The 18,328-nt window shown below is 41.8% G+C and overlaps 1 protein-coding gene across 11 annotated transcripts in view; it reads right to left on the reverse strand.

Annotated features, from left to right (window-relative positions):
• LOC114557091 (RNA-binding motif, single-stranded-interacting protein 3) overlaps positions 1–18,328 on the reverse strand; it is a 209,249-nt gene that overhangs the window by 4,096 nt on the left and 186,825 nt on the right. For all 11 annotated transcript variants that reach the window (XM_028580374.1, XM_028580373.1, XM_028580372.1 and 8 more), the window contains 3 exons: positions 11,080–11,123; positions 6,801–6,897; positions 4,699–4,749 (listed from right to left, as the gene is read on the reverse strand). In XM_028580374.1, the coding sequence (XP_028436175.1) occupies positions 4,699–4,749; positions 6,801–6,897; positions 11,080–11,123 (192 nt within the window). The remainder of the gene's footprint in view (positions 1–4,698; positions 4,750–6,800; positions 6,898–11,079; positions 11,124–18,328) is intronic.

Genomic DNA, 18,328 nt, shown 5'->3' on the forward strand with positions numbered 1-18,328 from the left:
GAAAGGAAACCCACAATAACTAATTGTCTGCTCTATTTTACAACTGTACAAGAGTTAAACTTGCTATCTCTGCGTGTCTGCATTCAGACACTATGCATTAGCTGGTGTGTGGGGAGTATGTAATTATATGTGGTAGAGTGTGTCAGACATACTTTTTCAATTTCTTTCACATTTATTTTTCAATAAATGAGTATGCAAGGCAGACAGTTATCTTTTCCCAGAGGACAGAAGAGAGAAAAACACAAGATCTTCTTCAACATTGAACTATCTCATGCTTATTGCTCACTCCCTCCTGTCTTCATCTCCTCCTTTTCTTTTGCTGTCATTTTTCCAGAAGTCAAGTGAAGCTGACTAGCAGAATGCTGCAGGCACCGTGCAGCATCAAATACACAGTATTGGTGATAATGACACCCATTTATCGAGAAAACCAGTAACGGCTGCTGGTGTGACGGGAGCTCTGTGTGAGCATGCAAAGGATAAGAACCGGCATTATTTGTTCTCTGGTGGTGTGATCTGAAAAGCAGATGTTTGGATTATTCTACAAAAGGATTTTCAATACTGAGACTACACCCTGTTTTTTTTTTTACATTGTAAAGCACACAAGACTTTATGACATGAAGCAAAAAACTAAAAGGTATTGCTGTGTCGTAAACTCTAAACATGCCCCCAAATGCATGCATGGGTTATGCACGCTGAAAGGAGGCACACGTGCACACAAAGGATCCCAGCATAAAAAAATACCGGAAACAAACCCCGTATTGTGCACTATTCAAGGCTCAGATATGTACTGATCTGTGCTTTCTTCCAACACCCCCCCCCCCACACACACACACCCTTTGTCTGCTTAAATGTGTTTAACATAGCAATTTAACTCAGGAAGATCTGAAATCCCAATTCTTTGGATGTCTCATTACAGCGCTCTCCAATAAACCCTGTTCCCTCTTTTTTTTTTTTTTTTTTTTGGCTATGCATGGTTAGGGTAATACATTAATTTCCTGTAGGGGGATTTGTGAATAATTATGCACAAAGACATCCTCTCACTAATTAAGATGTAAAGACAGCGAGTTCAAGTAATCTGGGCATTCCACCAAGGCTCGGAAACACAGTCCTTAAGGCACCGCTGTGTGAATAGGTGTGTGTATCTGAATAAACCTATGCTGTGTGTGTCAATTGTGTGAGTGCGTGTATGTGCACCTTCTTTATACCTGGGGAACGTGCACTGTTTTTATTTTTATTTCTCTCATTCTAACCTTTTCATTAGAGTTATTCATTTCTTTATTAACCGTGTAACTACAGTGTGAATCTGTGAAACCATGTGCAATTGTCAGTGATACACATGGCAACCCTCCCAAAAACTATAACTGTATGATGGACTGTTGACTGAGTGATGAGAAGAGGCGTGCTTGCATGCATCAACCTAAATGTGTCAATGAGCGCACACTATTGTTGAAAGTTACCGGTCATTAAGCGAGGCACAGCAGTGAGGATGCCTCTGCTGCCATAGGAACAGAATTAAGCCGCTGTGTCTCTCTCAGTCTCCCTCCCTGATGCAGCTTTAATTTGCTGAGCTTCTTCTGTATCCAGGAAATACAATGACTAGCCTTCGCCTTTGTTGTCTAACAGGGATTTTGACTATGCAGAGACAACGCTGGGGAAGAGGCGCACACAGCCCAGACATGCTTTTGCAGCCGTTGTTTTCTTTTCATTGTTCTCGATTTCTTTGTAATCCCTTCTTTCCTTTCCTCCCCCTGCGCCTGCCTCTCCCTTCTTCTCTTCTATCTCTCTCCGTCTTCTCCCAAGTCTTACGCAGTCATATCAAGGGGCCTGCCAAATAATTAGACAAGACATTTGTTTGAAAACACATTTTCAGAAGGGTATTATGCTCTCTCACGGACATAATTTTAATCAGACATGACAACAGAATGTTTTCAGGAGTTGGCAGACAGACACAGAGGAAGACCGATAGGATAACAGAACTATAGAGAGGGGGACAACAGAATTTGGAACTAATTTAAATACAGTATTGTATTTTGACAGTATTAGCTGGAATTCCTCAGTGCATGGCTGATATACCATATCTGTGCTGCGCTGCCTCTATCTTCCACCCCCCTACAGCTGACAATTTCAATGGAGCATAACTGCATTTTGCAGGAATAAAACTGTCTGCAGATGTTTGCAAGAAAACAACTTACTAACACTTGTGGTCAGATAAAAATCTGGATGATAAAATCTGTTTTGACTCTTTGTCTCTTTGTATGTGAAGCCAACTTTATTTTCTAGAAAATATCGGAAAGGTGCCTGCTGTACTGTAAATCCTATTTCTCCTTTACACAAACCTGGAGCAGACAGTGTCATCACGGGCCATGATGACTGAAATCCTCATTGGATTGTGCAATTGTCTTATAATTGACTCCCTCACTTTCTGACCTATAAAAATACTTTTTAAACTATAATGAATTGTATTCCTTTCCCCTTCATATGAACCCTTTCCAGGACAGGAGTGTATTCAAAACACCTGAATATAAAAATGAAATGCATGTTTTACAGGCTAGTTTAACATTTTTTTCTTGGGAGTTGAAGGTGCTCTAAACGATGTCATGCGTGTTTTAGGCTACAACATTTTTTGTCATACAGCAAATATCTCCTCACTATCTACTCGCTGCCGGTCCCCTGAACACACTGTAAAAAAACGCGGCCTCTGTAGACAGCCCAGGCTCCACAAACGCCACCAAAAACAAACTGCGCCAACCTGCCCCCACGAAACATAACAAACAGTGCTCCAGCCAATAACCGACAAGAAGGGTTTGAGGGGTTAGTGCGCGGAAGCATGGAAGGGAGGGAGAGGGAATGGGATGAGGAGGAGGGTGGGGCGAGCTAGCCTCGTTTTGTTTGAAAATACTTTGAACGTCAACAAGAAGTGCCGTCACCCATCGCTTAGAGCACCTTTAATATAAAATTACCAAAGTACACTGTAGCCGAGCAGAACCAGTGGAACTGTGATCTGCTGATGATTAAATGTTGAAGAGGTGATTAAGGTTTATTGTTCATCTGAAGCACTTTCAAGGTTATTGTGTGTTCCCGAAATGAATCATTTTCTTATCCCTTAAACCTGTCGATAATAATCAACCAGTAAGGGAGTTTGAACTGCTGAGATCTTTCACCTGCCAGGCATGCAGTAACAACGTACCTCACTTCTCCCGACAATTAAAGGGAGGACTCTGTCCCGCATCTGGACAGAGGTGTAGAGACGTTATACAGTATGTTAGGGTAGATAATGTATGCCAGACAGACAGGACGTCAGCTGAGGCGAAGCCTGCGGAGGCTCTAAGCTACTACAGCTGTATACAGTCCATGGCTAAAGGAGAATCTGTAAGGGAGTGTAAATTTGCGGTGATACTGTACTGACTGTACACCCATACACTCACAGGGAATATACATGACTTGATGTGTAAATATATGTGTGGGTGTGTATTACAGTACATATGATCAGTAGTTACATATTAAAACTGAGTTTATATTAGTATAATGTTTACCACTACACTTAGTAGCGGTGGGAAAATGTAACTAAGTAAATTTACTCAAGTACTGTACTTAAGTACAAATTTGAGGTACTTGTACTTTACTTGAGTCTTTTCTTTTCATGCCACTTTCTACTTCTACTCCATTACATTTCAAAGGGAAATATAGCTTTAGTTACTAGTTACTTTACATATTAAGATATTTGCACACAACACAAATGTAGTTTATATGTTTAATTATAAATGAAACTACCCACCAATATAACGGCCTACAAGTCCAGCTGAAATGATTAGACGATTAAACACTTAGTTGATTGACAGAACTGTGTGGATCGTTACTTGTACTTAAGTAAATGATGTGACTACTTCTTCCACCACTGCTTCGTAGTAATGCTTTGTACCTGTAGTTTCATTTCAAACCAGCAGGGGACAACCTTTTTTAATGTATTCCAGCCTCTGCTCCGCTGAGCTCTGCGAGCTGCTGTGAGGAGGTTATTCAGAGGCTGATTCAGCACGGTAAGACTCACATGCAGGGCGTACGGGTTTTTTTGGCCTGGGTTTGGCTCTCACATGCTGTCATTTTTCTTTTATTATTTGGCTTATTGCAATTATTCAGGGACTTGCTCCATCATTTGCACTGACATACGAGTTTTAAATGAAAAAATTTAAATAAAATTAATTTTTGTAATTAAGTAATGTATTTGAACATTAGAACATCATGGAGTAAAGAGATGTTGACATCTTGCAGCTAGATGGATCCAAGTCAAAGGAACAACTGCTTGTCTACAGTGACATCCTGAATAATATCCAGAAGTCTCTTTATCAATGTAATTAGTGACATTAAAACGTTTACAAAGCAATTATACTGTAGTGAGCATTATAGCACAAACAAGAATATGGTTTCTTAGATTTGTTTCATAGATCCAGTGGCAGCCAATATGACAGACATTCACATTACTTATCAAGCTTTTTTTAAATGTGCATTGCTCCGAATCTTGAATGTTTTCAGATTGGCAGACTAAGAAGCCCATAAGGCCTAATTGCTGAGACCCGTTGACACACTGATGACAAGCAGCAATGGAAAAAAAGAGGCATGAAAAGTAATGAAAAAAGTAGAAAATGACTCTATTAGAAACATATAACCCAAAAATGAAAGGAGAGGCTGGTTAAAAAAACTTACTGTAGGTTGCATAACATACTGTTGATGTGGCATCCAAGATGTACTCTGAACCTGTGGAGAAGGAAGTAGGAGGGGAGGGGCGAAGAGAGGAGATGAGAAGATGCAGCAAAGGTAGAGGTGATGACATTAAGAGCAGACATGACGAAGGAAATGGAAAGAAGAAAGATGGAGAGTAGAAAGGAAGTAAAAATAAAGTAATTAAAGAAGGAGGGGGATGGGCATGAGTAGGTGGATGCAAAAGGGAGGTCAGGAAGAGATGAGACGAAAGGGAAGATCAAAAAGAAGATTGTTACAAGTGGACAAAGAATTGAGGAAGAGAGAACATAAAGGACAATTGGACGACAGAATGACAGGAAGGGGGGGGAAATGAGAAAACCGACGAGGAGAAGAGAGAAAATTAATCATTAGCTCAAGTCTTTACAAACCCATTTCAGATCCTCAGTCCCTGCGGCAGGGCATCTTAAAGAATATTACAGCAGTAACTGAGGGTCCACTATACAGTATGTCATGTTGTAATTATAAGAGGATATGAAGACCACATAGAGCAATACAGTCTAATAATTACTGCTTCACATTGGAGGTTTCATCATCAAAGCCTGTCTTGGCCACAAATCACCACTTTCATCTCCTACTGCCCAACCCTAACATCAGGAGGAACAAGTCCCAGAAGACCGCTTTGTCACATGTAAAACAGGGCATGCTTGTGTATAGTAATTGCATGTGTATGTTCGCTTATCTGTGTCTGTCTATGGGGAGTTAACGTAATGTAAGGTAGGTCAATTCCTTCTTGTGATTTCCTCAAAAAGCATTATGTGACTGTCTCTGTGTGTAATTCTGCACTGCACAGGTGTGTTTGTCTTTGCATTTGTCATTCTCGTTTACAGCAGCGTTTCGTGCTAGAGAAAGCCTGTGGGGAAGAACTGGTGTTTGTTTTAAAGTCTACGTGTCTTACAAACCGAGGATCAAGTACTGAGTCAATCTCTCATAGAACCGCAGCTACATCGGCACCCAGCTTTGACATGAATTGGTATGGTTTGTGCGTGTGGAAGAGAGGATGTGACACATGGGAACAGAGAGAAAGAGAGAGACAAAAGGAGGATTTGTGCCGAAGAATGAAAGATTGATGGGAGGAGTGCTGAAATATAAGCCTGTGTTTTATCCTTGCTAGACTAAGAATTGTCAAGTTATGTGTTTAAGTCTCTCCTGAGAAAAGACAAGCTCTACTTGTTTGACCTGTCCAGGGACTACACACAGGACACACAGTGAAAAAAGTTAGTAATTCAACAAATTTTAAATGAATTTTGAAGCTGAGGCGGCTCTTATTCTATATTTTTCTTTGTGCCAGCAAATCCCATGAAAAGACCAAAACCAACAATATGTTAGTCTGTCTCTCCATACTTTCAGACTTCTCTGTGTGTTCATTCAGCATGAAGCCCCATTCATTCCTACAGAAGACAGACATCTTTAAATACAGGTCACAAATATCTATTTCATTTTCTAAAAAGGTTGAGTAATTTTCTTAAAAAGCAACACTTAACAGTTAAATAGGAGAAAATATGATATGCATTTCGTTGGGACTGTTTTGAGCTGCGGATTAATACACATTTGGTGTGCTAGTGGTTTTGGTCTTTTCATGGGATTTGTTGACAATTGGAAAAAATATAGAATATCACTTATCCTTTACAACCACATATTTACAACTAGTAAACCAAAGCTCCGCTCCCATGTATCTCTACAGAACTTCACTTCGCTATTGCTATCAGGTTGCATTATATGCCAGTGGGATGCTACAGTATATTGAAGATATGTCTGACTTTAATTACTTGCTTTGTTAAATCTGTTGGCTGGCCAGAGAGCTATAGCAAAGTCAAAATGACATGCCTGAAGCTTGTACTTAGGTGCTTTGCAGTAGTGGCTAGGACAAGACAAAACAGTCTACCAAAGTAACCTGAATTTGGAAAGAAAGCAACATAATGAAATCAAAATTTCAGAAATAAAGTTATTAATCTAAAAACACAACTGTGCCCATGTCAATTGCTAGAGCCTTTACAGGATTTCAAAGCTTGGTGTAACCCAGCAAACTTCAGAGAGGGTCTACACACCTGATATGTGGAGACGGGAGAGGCAGCGATGAAGGGTGTGATTGACGTCTGTGCAATCATCCGATTGGTGGAGATGCTGTATGGAGAAGAGTAGAACCTATAGAAGGAAGCAAGAAAAGGTTTAATTTTGACATCATTAATATCGCCAAACCTAGAAGCGGGGTAAACCTAAAGCAAGAACATGTTAAAAGACCGTACAATGTTAAAGGTCCCATGGCATGAAAATTTAATTTAACATTAATATGAGTTCCCCCAGCCTGCCTATGGTCCCCCAGTGGCTAGAAATGGTGATAGGTGTAAACCGAGCCCTGGGTATCCTGCTCTGCCTTTGAGAAAATGAAAGCTCAGATGGACTGATCTGGAATCTGCTCCTTATGAGCAAGGTTACCTCCACCCATGAGAGAGAGAGAGATTATGGCTTTCAAACGAGCAAAGTCGCAGTTTGCCCCCCCCCCCTCCCCTCCCCTCCCCTCCTCCTCAATAGCTACAGACACAGAAATGGCACATACAAAGGAAAGCTCATTGTGGGACTGGCTGTAGTGGCTGTAATTCTGCACCAAGGCTGAATTTCGGGAAAGAGACTTCAGATACAATATTAGGGGACCACTAAGGTCTATATAAAAGCATCCAAAGAGCACAATGTCATGGGACCTTTAACAAAAATGCAACATCAGTCAAGAGGCTTCTCTGCACAAACAGTTTTAGCTCTCCAGGTGTAGCCACATGCAAAGGTGAAAATGTGCCTTTTGTACTCTTTGTTTTTAACCACCCAGGGAACTTCAAGACACCACTGACAAAATGGATCAGACATCATCAAGGCTGTCATGGAAACAATAAATATTGCAGCTCCACTCCACTCCGTGCCACACCATCAAATACGTCTTTGAATGAGACTTGACACTGCACCGGAGTGCACATCATGTTACAAAGCAGTCTGCTCCACTGCTATACATAATAATGAATTATCACCTTAACGTGTAAGTGGATGAAATATTTCAATATTGCCCTTTATGTTCTGACCTATGCATATTCTACATAGGAGAAAAATAAATTTGCATTGGTTTATTTCTCTCCCTATACCTTTGTTTGCCCTTCTGATTTTGCTCCATGTCTTTTTTTTTCATTTCACCTCCTCAACCCTGCAGCGGCAGAATGCCGTCCCTCGCAGTGCTTTATTTATCATTGTGTACCTAGAGAGGACATGTTTCATCCGCCAGGCCGTGTTGCTGTGCCCAATCGATCCCAACGTGTCTGTTGACTGAATAACGGAGCAAGGGAGGGGAGAAAGAGAGAGGCAGAGACAGATAGAAGCCCTCCCCTATATACTGTGTCTATAACATAGCCACAATTGTATAAAAAGGTACAAAAGTGTTTTGCTTAATTGGGGGAGAAAAGTACTGAAAGATCAAACATACTGTTGGTTTACTTTTAAGGGTTACTTCAAACTACTTCTGCCAAATGTCACAATATTCATTTGCCATATTTCATAAAGAGCCGTATCACACATAATAGAATATACAATATCTACTCTATTCTTACAACTTAGCTGACAGCCAGGCTCAGCAACCAGCCAGAGACAGGAAAACACAGATGGATTGGTGCTACTTCACTGGGACACCAGCACACACTTTATTTCAAGGGTGAAATGGGATGCCGAGGTGGTCACCTGCTTCTGTTTTAACATTACATTTGTTCGGTGAGTGATGGCACGAGCGGTGTTGAACTCAGCTGCTAGATGCAAACCCTCAGGTATTTTTAAACTATTGCAGTCCTGGCCTCATGGCTGCAGCTGGTTTCCAACTGCCTGCGATAAGCTCCAGAGCGTGATTCTGCTTCACACGGACATCCAGCCTCCCTGTTGGATTTATACGCTCTACTTGGTGTGTTGAAGCCTAAGTAGTAGTACATGAAGAGTATAGCTACAATGGTTACTCTCTACTTTTCCAAAATGCACCATGGTTCACTTCCTTGGCACCAGAAAGAGAAATCACATGAATTATTTGCACCATATATTTTCTCTGTTCAGCTCTGGTTCATACACAGGTTGATTGTGTGTTCTATCTACGGTGTGTTGACACAGGCTCAGCTTACACTGACATAGATTTTCTTGAAATTTACTTCAACTCTGGCTTAATTAATGGTTTCATTGAGTTTTTAAGTATAGTCTCATGTTCGCACTGTACGCATTTATTAATATTTTTCAACCTTATACACCACCTGAAATTGAAGTTGAACAGATAAATAGAGGATGGTTCAACATTGGAGAAATAACTGGAACATTTCTGGAACGTTTGTCAAAGTGGTGATCAGCGACAAGAAGAACAAAACTCTTCTGCTGATCATGTAGGAGTGCCGATCCATCTTTGTGACTGCACAGTGAATGTATGACTTGCATTAGAGATACTGTATTACTGTCACTGATGAATACAAATGAGAGAACGGAGCCGGGTTATTCAATATGGGTCTCTGATTGTGTTTATTGTATTTTTCATTAGAGTGATGTGTATTGAGAGAGAGAAATAGTAGGTAGAGGACAGATGCAAGGTTATTGATGGAGGCTATTAGCTCTGAGCAAAACGCTGTCCATAGGGACTCCAGCACGGCTGTTTAAACAATACACTAAAACATGTAATTGCGAATAGAACATCACTACAGGATTGAATTTAAAACCTCTCTGTGAGTCCCTGGTGTGACCTAGCCGCACTGTCAGGAGTTTGCCCTGAAAAATTAGCCAATGATTTAAAGCTGGCCTCAGTGACTTTTCAGTGGAGAAATGTGGGGGAGCATGCTAAAATATACATGTGTATGTGCAATGTGTGTGGGCAGGAGACACAGAGGAAATGGAAGACAGAGAGGCAGAATAAGAGAGTTAAGAACAGAGGCAGGGAGAACTAGACAGAAGGATGGAGAAACAAAAGGACAGCAAACAGACCAGATGGAGGAGAGAGATTGAGAAAAAGAGAGCCAGAGAAAGTGAATTTTGTGTCTCCCTGATAAAAGAGAGGACAAGCTATATGCCAAAGCAGTCTGGTTGGTTGCGACACATGTTTCCAATAACATCAGATTGGCATCAGACCCTAGAAACTAGCCGTCCTCAAGCTTGGAAAGACTCACAAACCTGTAATTGATTCGTACCCTTCCCCTCTCCTTGGGCTGACTTTACTTTTGCCTTTGCCCTCCTCTTGACCCCGCCTGGCCATCCCTTTTTATTCAACCCCCTTCCCTCTCTGCTTTTTCGCCTCTCTAATTAGCTGGATTAGCATTTCACAGTCATCTAGTGCTTCGCCGGAAGGAGCTCGGATGACTGCGGGAGAGAGGTCGGGGAGGGTTTAAGCACCGCAAACGCACAGGTGCTCACGTGTGAACATGCATTTACACATGCACGTGCAGGCACACATACACAAAGACACCTGAGAAGAGCGAAAGTAAATCACCTGCTTGGAAATGCAGAGTAGGATTTATGAGAAGAAAGAGACTACACAAAATAACATGTAGGAGAAAGGGGAAGAGAGGCAAGAGTCGAAAACAGTTTAAAGAAAATGTAGGAGGTGGTCAGAGAAGCACAAGAGGGCTGGTTTAAAGGTGACGTGAAGAAGGTAAAGGGAAGTACAATGTGTTGAGCACAACAGGACAACAGTAAAAAAAGAGGAGAAAAGAGGGAAAGTAGGGATGCAAAGTGGGACTGGGCTGACAAGAAGGAGGAGAAGAGAAACAAAGAGCTGGAGGGCTGTGTCTCCTGGGATCGCATCACCAACAGCATTCCTAGCAGACAGCAGCGATCTCCAATTTCCCCCTGAAACAGGCAGACACTCGGCTCTCTGCATTAAGCCTGAGAGCACTGCAGATAGCCTGAGCTGACGAAAGTCTTACAGTGGCACTGCAACACCGCCCAACTTCCCCGTCTGCAATCAAAACCTACATGTCTGACAGCTTGTATGCAGAGGTGCATTAATAAATACTCCATCTGCATCAGTCAGATGTGAGAATGAGGGCAAGAGCACGCAACTAGGTAAGAGAAAGAGAGTGTGTGTGTGTGTATGTGCGTGTGTTAATGACCCGTGTGTCCTGTATCTGTTTGAATATGTGTGCATGTTTGAGATCTTGTGCATATTAGGGCTGATGTGTGTGTTCATCTTTGCAGCTTTGCCGCTGTGGGAGGGTGTAAGGTTTACAAAGGCTCATAAACTGGTGCTATACAAATATTTGGCACAGAATGTGAAAGTTTGCAGACATCTAAAGTTGTAGAAGTTGAAAACCTGGGGAAAAAAACTCTACGTACCCATTCTGCATCGCTGTGGGATCATACGTCAACGCCATACCACTCTGGCGAAAGAGATAAAGAGAGAAACATATAAATATTTCATATGCCTTTTGTGTTTACTCTCTCATTAAGATATTGATGTGTAAACACTTATTTGACACCATATAGAGGGAAAGTAGAATTATTTTTGATGTAAAACAAACAATGAACATAAAAGCTTTGATTTAAAATTTAATGATTTAAACAAGTGATACAAGACCTGCTAAATAAAGAACAATTGATAATGTCCGAAAGAATCTCAAATGAGCCAGTTAAAAGCACTCATGTTCAATAAAATAATGCTGCATGAATTGGTGTGAGCCTGTGGACCTGCTACTGCATAATAGGGATGTAACAATACGCTACTGATTCAATGCACCATAGTATTTTAAACTAAGTTTGACTAAAAGTAACACATTAGAGCAGAAGATTTCTCATTTATTGCTATTAAGCCATTACATGCCACCCAGATAATAGCCTTTTCTCCCTGTTGAGGTTGGGAAGAAGGTACCGAACAGTCAGTGACAGTGGCCAACATGATCAGTAAAGCCCAAACTTAATTTCAATGACTGCAGCTTGCTAAAAAAAACAACAGCACCTTCTATGCAACTGCATGTCTCCATTTTGTAACTCAAAAAAATCAATCCACAATACATTGTCACACCCCAACTGCAAGAAATGCTGGAACAACGAGCGGACACCATACTGTAATTATCTTATATAGCAATCTCCACCAGTTCCAGGGCTTACTTATCACTACACTACTCAGTATACCCAAAAAGGAAAAGGTTTCTCTGCATTAAATCAGTATCAGAAAAAACTACAAGAGTGTGACCTTCCTCCTCTCCATTAAAGGAACACGCCGACTTATTGGGTCCATAAGTCTATACATACCCTTCTCATCTCCGTGCATGTCGTAACTCTGTCTGATTAGTAGGGATGGGCATGATTAATCGACAATCGATAATTGATTATTAAGAATTTCGTCGATGACGTTAATTTGTTGTCGATTAAACTAATACTGGTTGCATTGCGTAGTGTGAGTCTTGAAGCAATTAAATTAATTTCACAGTGTGGCAGCAATTAAACATTTTACCACTCAGGGGTAATATTTGATTCCATACTCAGTTACCTGGCTGCAAGTTTCCGTTTTGATTTCAAAAGAAGAAGAATCATGAAGTGGACACGGTGAACTGTGGTGTGGGACTGTCGGTACACGCTCCGTTCTGCCTGCACGATCCGTCTTGCGCATGCACAAGATAATACTGTTTTACCGAGGATACAACCTGCACGATCTGTTCCACGCTAGCCTATGGCTAGCCTCCACCGGGAAGCTAACACTAGTTTAGCTAACAGCTAATTCGGCTAACCGCTAGCTGACCGCTAGATTCAGTCTAAAATAACGTTAAGTCAAACTTAATGGGAAAGGCAGGCTACAGCTAAATTAAGACTTTACAGTAATAACAATAAAGACAAATATTGAGTGATTGTATTTTAAATGAGCACAAGTAAATTAGAACTGACGTAACAGCTGTTATATATGTTAATGTTTATTTTCAAGTTTTATTTTGAGGGTCTTTAAAGTTATTACATGATGTCTCAGCTAGCGGTTAGCCGAATTAGCTGTTAGCTAAACTAACGTTAGCTTGCCTGTGGAGGCTGTCGACCGGAAGCGTGGAACAGATCGTGCAGTGTCGTAAATCCTCGTACAACAGCGCATGCGCGAACATTTTGTGCATGTGCAGAACGGATCGTGCAGGCAGCATGGATCGTGTACCGACATTTTTTTTTTTTTAAATGACTTAGTTCACTGCAAACACTGAGATGCCGTGTAAGTACAACACGGCCACGACTCATATGGTGTAGCCTACCACTAAACAAAGTGTATCTGAGCTTGTTTATGTTGCGGTCGCGGTGCACCCTGCTCTCAGTCTCAACCTAGCATAAGCTCGGCGTTAGCATGGAGGAGCTGCAATGCACAACGAGCAGAGAAAATTACCCAAGGGACCGGCAAGTTCATTGAGATGGATATTGGAACCAGCATATCACATTTCGTCACAACGTACCATCACCAGACTGGTAGAAACTCACTACGAAGAACGGAATAAGGTTCCCCGGGCTGGCCAAGTTAGCGCGGAGGTACCTGTGCATCCCGGCAACGCGGCTGTTTTGGGCGGCTGGACTGACAGTCACCAGGTAGCGGTCACGTCTCACCCCAGATCATGTCGACATGCTTATCTTTCTCAACACACATCAGTAGACTGGTGCAGAAGTTGTATCTGAGTTAGCTTACTGGTTATTTTTTATCAGGCTTTGTCCCGTGCCTTGGATAGTTTTGAGTTACATTCTGTTTAAGAACGCCGGCTCGCAGCTGTTCTGCTGCTTTAAAGCGCCGCACCGCAGCGCATCTATAATCTATATCTATAATCTATATCTATAACCTCCAGTTTAACTGCCACAAATTGTTCTTCTTGTAATTAAGATCTCATCAAGGAAAAACACGCTGTGTTTTTGTATTTTCATTGCATTTTTAATTTATAAAAAGTTAAATAAATAATGAATTTTATTATAAAAATATTAATGATTAATCGATAGTTGATGGTTAATTCTCCCAAAGATCGACGAAGAAAATTTAATCGAAAGCCCATCCCTACTGATTAGGGTATGTGATTAGGGTTCTCTGCTCCTCACAACGGGGCTTCTCAGGTGCTGCGGGCAAATCACTCCGCCCAAGTAGCAGAAGTAGCAGTGCTTTGCCTTCTAAGAATATAGTTCCCAGTATGTATACGGTTATAAGATGGCTGTGTCTCATGTGACCTTGTTATTTGTACACACTGTGACTATACAAATCACAACATGTAAATAGGAAAATGTTGGCGTCATTTTGTCACTCATTGTGAGCCAACAAGCCAACACGGTCTCATGGCAGTTCGTGTAATGGTCACGTTATTTTTAATCTATTGATACGTGTTCACATGGACGTTTTTGTCATTTGTTTGGTGGTGGCCAGCTCGAAATGGTCTATACGAAGATTAACGGAGAAAGCAAACGCCACACCCCAGGGGACGCGCGACAATAACGGGATGGCGGAGGTTGGGTTTAGGAAAAAAACAAAGGGGAAAGGACGCCTCACACGCCGGGAAATGGCCACGGGGGAGGACGCCTCACACGCCGGGAGACGGCCGCAGGGAACACACGACAATAACGGGACAGTTAACGGGGAAACAAAACGCCACACACGGGACGCGATCCCCGGCCTCCTGGGTGAAAGTCCGGAATTGTTTGACCCATCCACCACCCCAACCAACCTCCTTACGCAGATTTTCGGCATTTAATACTACTCGCTACCGTAGACGTGCTGTGACCACGACATATGCTTCCGATTTAAATACATTAGTTTACATTTTTGTCCTGGCCACCACAAAACAAACGACCAAAAAGTCCCCATGAACACATATCAATTGATTAAAATAACGTGACCATTTCACGTACTGCCATGAGACTGGGTTGTGGGAGCAGTAAGCCAGATGAAGCCGGTTACCTCCAGGATCTGTGCTAAGCTAGGCTAGCGCTGGGTGCGTCAGACAGAGTTACGACACGCACGGCACGACACGATGAGAAGGGTATGTATGGAATTATCTAACTCTGGGGGATACGCTGAATAAGCTAAAGTCCCAATAAGTCGGCGTGTTCCTTTAAATGTTGTCCCTATTAAGTCAAGTGTTTATCATTAAGTGACACGTCTGTGACTCTGATTGTTTTCTATCTGTCTCACTTCCTCTATCATGTGCCAATGAAAGAGACTGTACTTCTCGCTGCTGAGCTTTGAAAATGATCCTCATCCACTTGACTGCCTCTTGGCAATGTTGGAATAGACTTAAAGCAACAATGGTGTTTTTAGTCTAAACTTTTGCTCTCCTGCTATCTGCAGCCTTACACAAGTCATTTGGACTGGAGTGTGCCCTGATTCTGAACTTTGCTGCAATGTTTGTTCTTTCCCCCAAACACTGTTTCTAGCCAGGACTGGGGGAATATAGACTGCACAAGCAATATAAAGGACTGCCAAACATTGATGACATCAAATAGCAGAACATATGTATTCCAAAGCCCAGGATTCATTTTCATAGCAGCTCTTTTACATCTGATTTAAAGCTGAAAGCTGAATTTGTATTTGCTGCTGGTTCTTTTGATTTGTCTTGTTGAACAGTCTCAGAAGTTTCCTTCATCTGACAGCAAAGACAACAATCCTCACTGCTGCATAATCTCATCATCATCTATCTCCCTGAGTGAGCATTCACAATGAATCCTCATTGATGGATTACCTAATGGACCTTCCTGGAACAGGCCCAGGGGCCCAAAGGGTCAGGGGGCCCCTGGAACCAAAGCATCTGTTTAAAGTTACTGTTAACATCTCTTCAAACATCTGTTCTACAAAGAGATGCAAAACAAATACAAAGAAACACAAAACAACTACAAAGAGACATACTGTATAATGACTACAGAGAGACACAAAATGACTATGAAGAGACACAAAATGACTACAGAGAGACACAAAACAACTACAAAGAAACACAAAATGACTACAGAGAGACACAAAATTACTATGAAGAGACACAAAATGACTACAGAGAGACACAAAATGACTATTAAGAGACACAAAACAACTACAAAGAGACACAAAATGACTACGAAGAGACACACAATGACTACGAAGGACACAAAATGACTACAGAGAGACACAAAATGGCCACAAGGACACACAACATGTTTGTAGTTAAAAAAGACAAAACAATCACAAAGAGACAGGATGTGTCATTTGTTCTCAGGTTTCTGCGTGTCTTTTTTTATATGTGTGAGTGATTGTGTGTGTAATATGTGCTCATGTCACAGTCCCAAGGCCAGACTCATTTAGCAGTGAGAGGTATTGGGAGATTAGGGTAGGCTGACTGAGTGTGAGGCCGCAGTGAGGCCCCTCAAAGCACCTCCACAGCCAGATGCCTCTATTAGTCTGCCTGGACCCGGAGACTTGGCTCAGACAAATGCATAAACCTCAGAAGAGATGCCTCCCTTTAGCAAGGCCAAGTGGGGCTTGTCAGGACTTGGGCCACTGACAAATGTGTGAGGAATCCCACTGAAAGCACTGATCATTTATTTCAAGTCCAGCTGACACTTCACAAATGTTCACAACATGATAGAAAAAAACTAAACAATGACTAACACCGGGGCCTCTAATGTTACCTAAGCCCTAATGTGATTTGTCTTTGCTTTTACAAAAACAAAATATGCAATGGGTGCCTGTTACACACATGAGTGTAATGGACATACTGTGGCATCCTGTTTTTGTTGTGGTGGTTCTTGTTTCAGCCCACAGTTGTTTCAGCCTGGTTCTATTTCATTTCACTTCACCGCTCCGTGCTCTTTCCCAATCTCCATGTTATGCGAATGTTGGGAAACTGTTAAAAATTGCACTCGGTGTGTGGGTGGCGACATTATTATTCACTTTCCCTTGTTCTGTAGATTAAAGCTTTGGTATCGACACTAACAACTTCTGAACTCCCTACATTGTGCAACAGTCAATCTGCTTTCAATCCGCTGCACAAGGTTTCATTTCTTCTGTAGATGACAGACTGGAGGTGGGAGTTTCAACAAAGGGAAAAACAACTTGGCATTGGGGTCTTGCAGAAACTTGTATGTTAAATTTAACAACCTTTATACATGCAAGCTTTCATACTGTCAGCAGCATCTCTAAATCGGCCTACAGAGTGTTATTGGAAATGAAAGCTGATAATGACACAGTAGGGGGCCTGTCAAGTTATTAAAACTTGGTTATACACTGTGAAAAAGAAACTGATGTGAAAGGGAACATCAGCCATATATTTAAAGTTTATTTAAATGGCGACCTTTTAAGTGTGATTTATGCTTCTGTGTTAAATCTACGCCGTAGCTACGTACGTAGGTACATACGTAGGTACGTGGAGACAGGGACCCTTCGCCGTAGCCTGATGTGCACCTCTCGAAAAACGTAACTACACGTCGCAGCAACGCACATCACTCGGCTGTGGCTTGGTAGAGTTGCATTTCCCCCCTACTTATTTCCTGGTTCTCCTTCTCCATTAACAACATGAGGAGAGGGTTAACTTTTTCTGCTACAGATTTCCCACCAGAAAGCAGTGGTCAGAAAGCACAGAGGAGACACTTTGTTTCTCTCACAATGCCGCTAGAGTCTGTACTCGCTCCAAAGCTAATCCCCGTCACTCTCGCACTCTCTCTACCACACACTCCTGGCACACACACATGCATTCACTTAAAGTGCCCATATTATGTTCATTTCAGGTTCATAATTGTATTTTGAGGTTGTACCAGAATAGGTTTACATGGTTTAATTTTCAAAAAACACCATATTTTTGTTGTACTGCACATTGCTGCAGCTCCTCTTTTCACCATGTGTGTTCAGGTCTCTGTTTTAGCTACAGAGTGAGGCATCTCACTTCTGTTCCATCTTTGTTGGGAGGCACACATACGCAGTAGCTAGGTAAGGATCACATCAGCTAGCTGTTTGTTTCTACGACTTCAGTTAGTACAAGGCAGGATTAGCCGGGAGACTTCTTCTAAATGAGAGCGCACTTCCAACTTTGCGTGGAATACCTGCAGAACAGGGACATGTAAGTAGTTCTTTTGTAGATTATGGTGACTAGTGTGTGTTGTAGCAGTGTTTTGCCATTGAGAACGAGCTAGCATGCTATGGTTAGCCACCTCGTCTCGGCTACGTAGAAAGCCGTGCCGGTTTTGAACAGCTCACCCGGAGACTGAAGGCAGAAGACATTCAGAAACCCGTATCTCACTCAAAACAGCATTGATGTTTTTTTTTCAAGTTTGTATGCGTGTGGAAGCACCAGAGACACAAAATAACACCCCAAATCCCAGAAAAAAGTGTTTTTTTTCATAATATGGGCACTTTTAAGAGATTGAAGCACACACCAACGCACAAGTATAAACTTCAGGCCACTTACGTAGGCTACGGCGAAAGCTCTGTGTGGAGCCTCCGCAGAACCATAAATCACACTTTAGAGTTAAGGTTGTATGCTTTCTGTGAAGCAGCTGTCGACACTGAGCTGTGAAATACTGCAGAAAAATATGGTGTACTGTGTCCAACAGTATTTCACTCTCACCTATCTGACTATTATGATAGGATTACTGTTGTGCTTTTGCTAGAAAGCTGAGTAGGCAA

This window comes from Perca flavescens, chromosome 6, assembly GCF_004354835.1.
Source record: "Perca flavescens isolate YP-PL-M2 chromosome 6, PFLA_1.0, whole genome shotgun sequence".
Taxonomy (NCBI): Eukaryota; Metazoa; Chordata; class Actinopteri; order Perciformes; family Percidae; genus Perca; species Perca flavescens.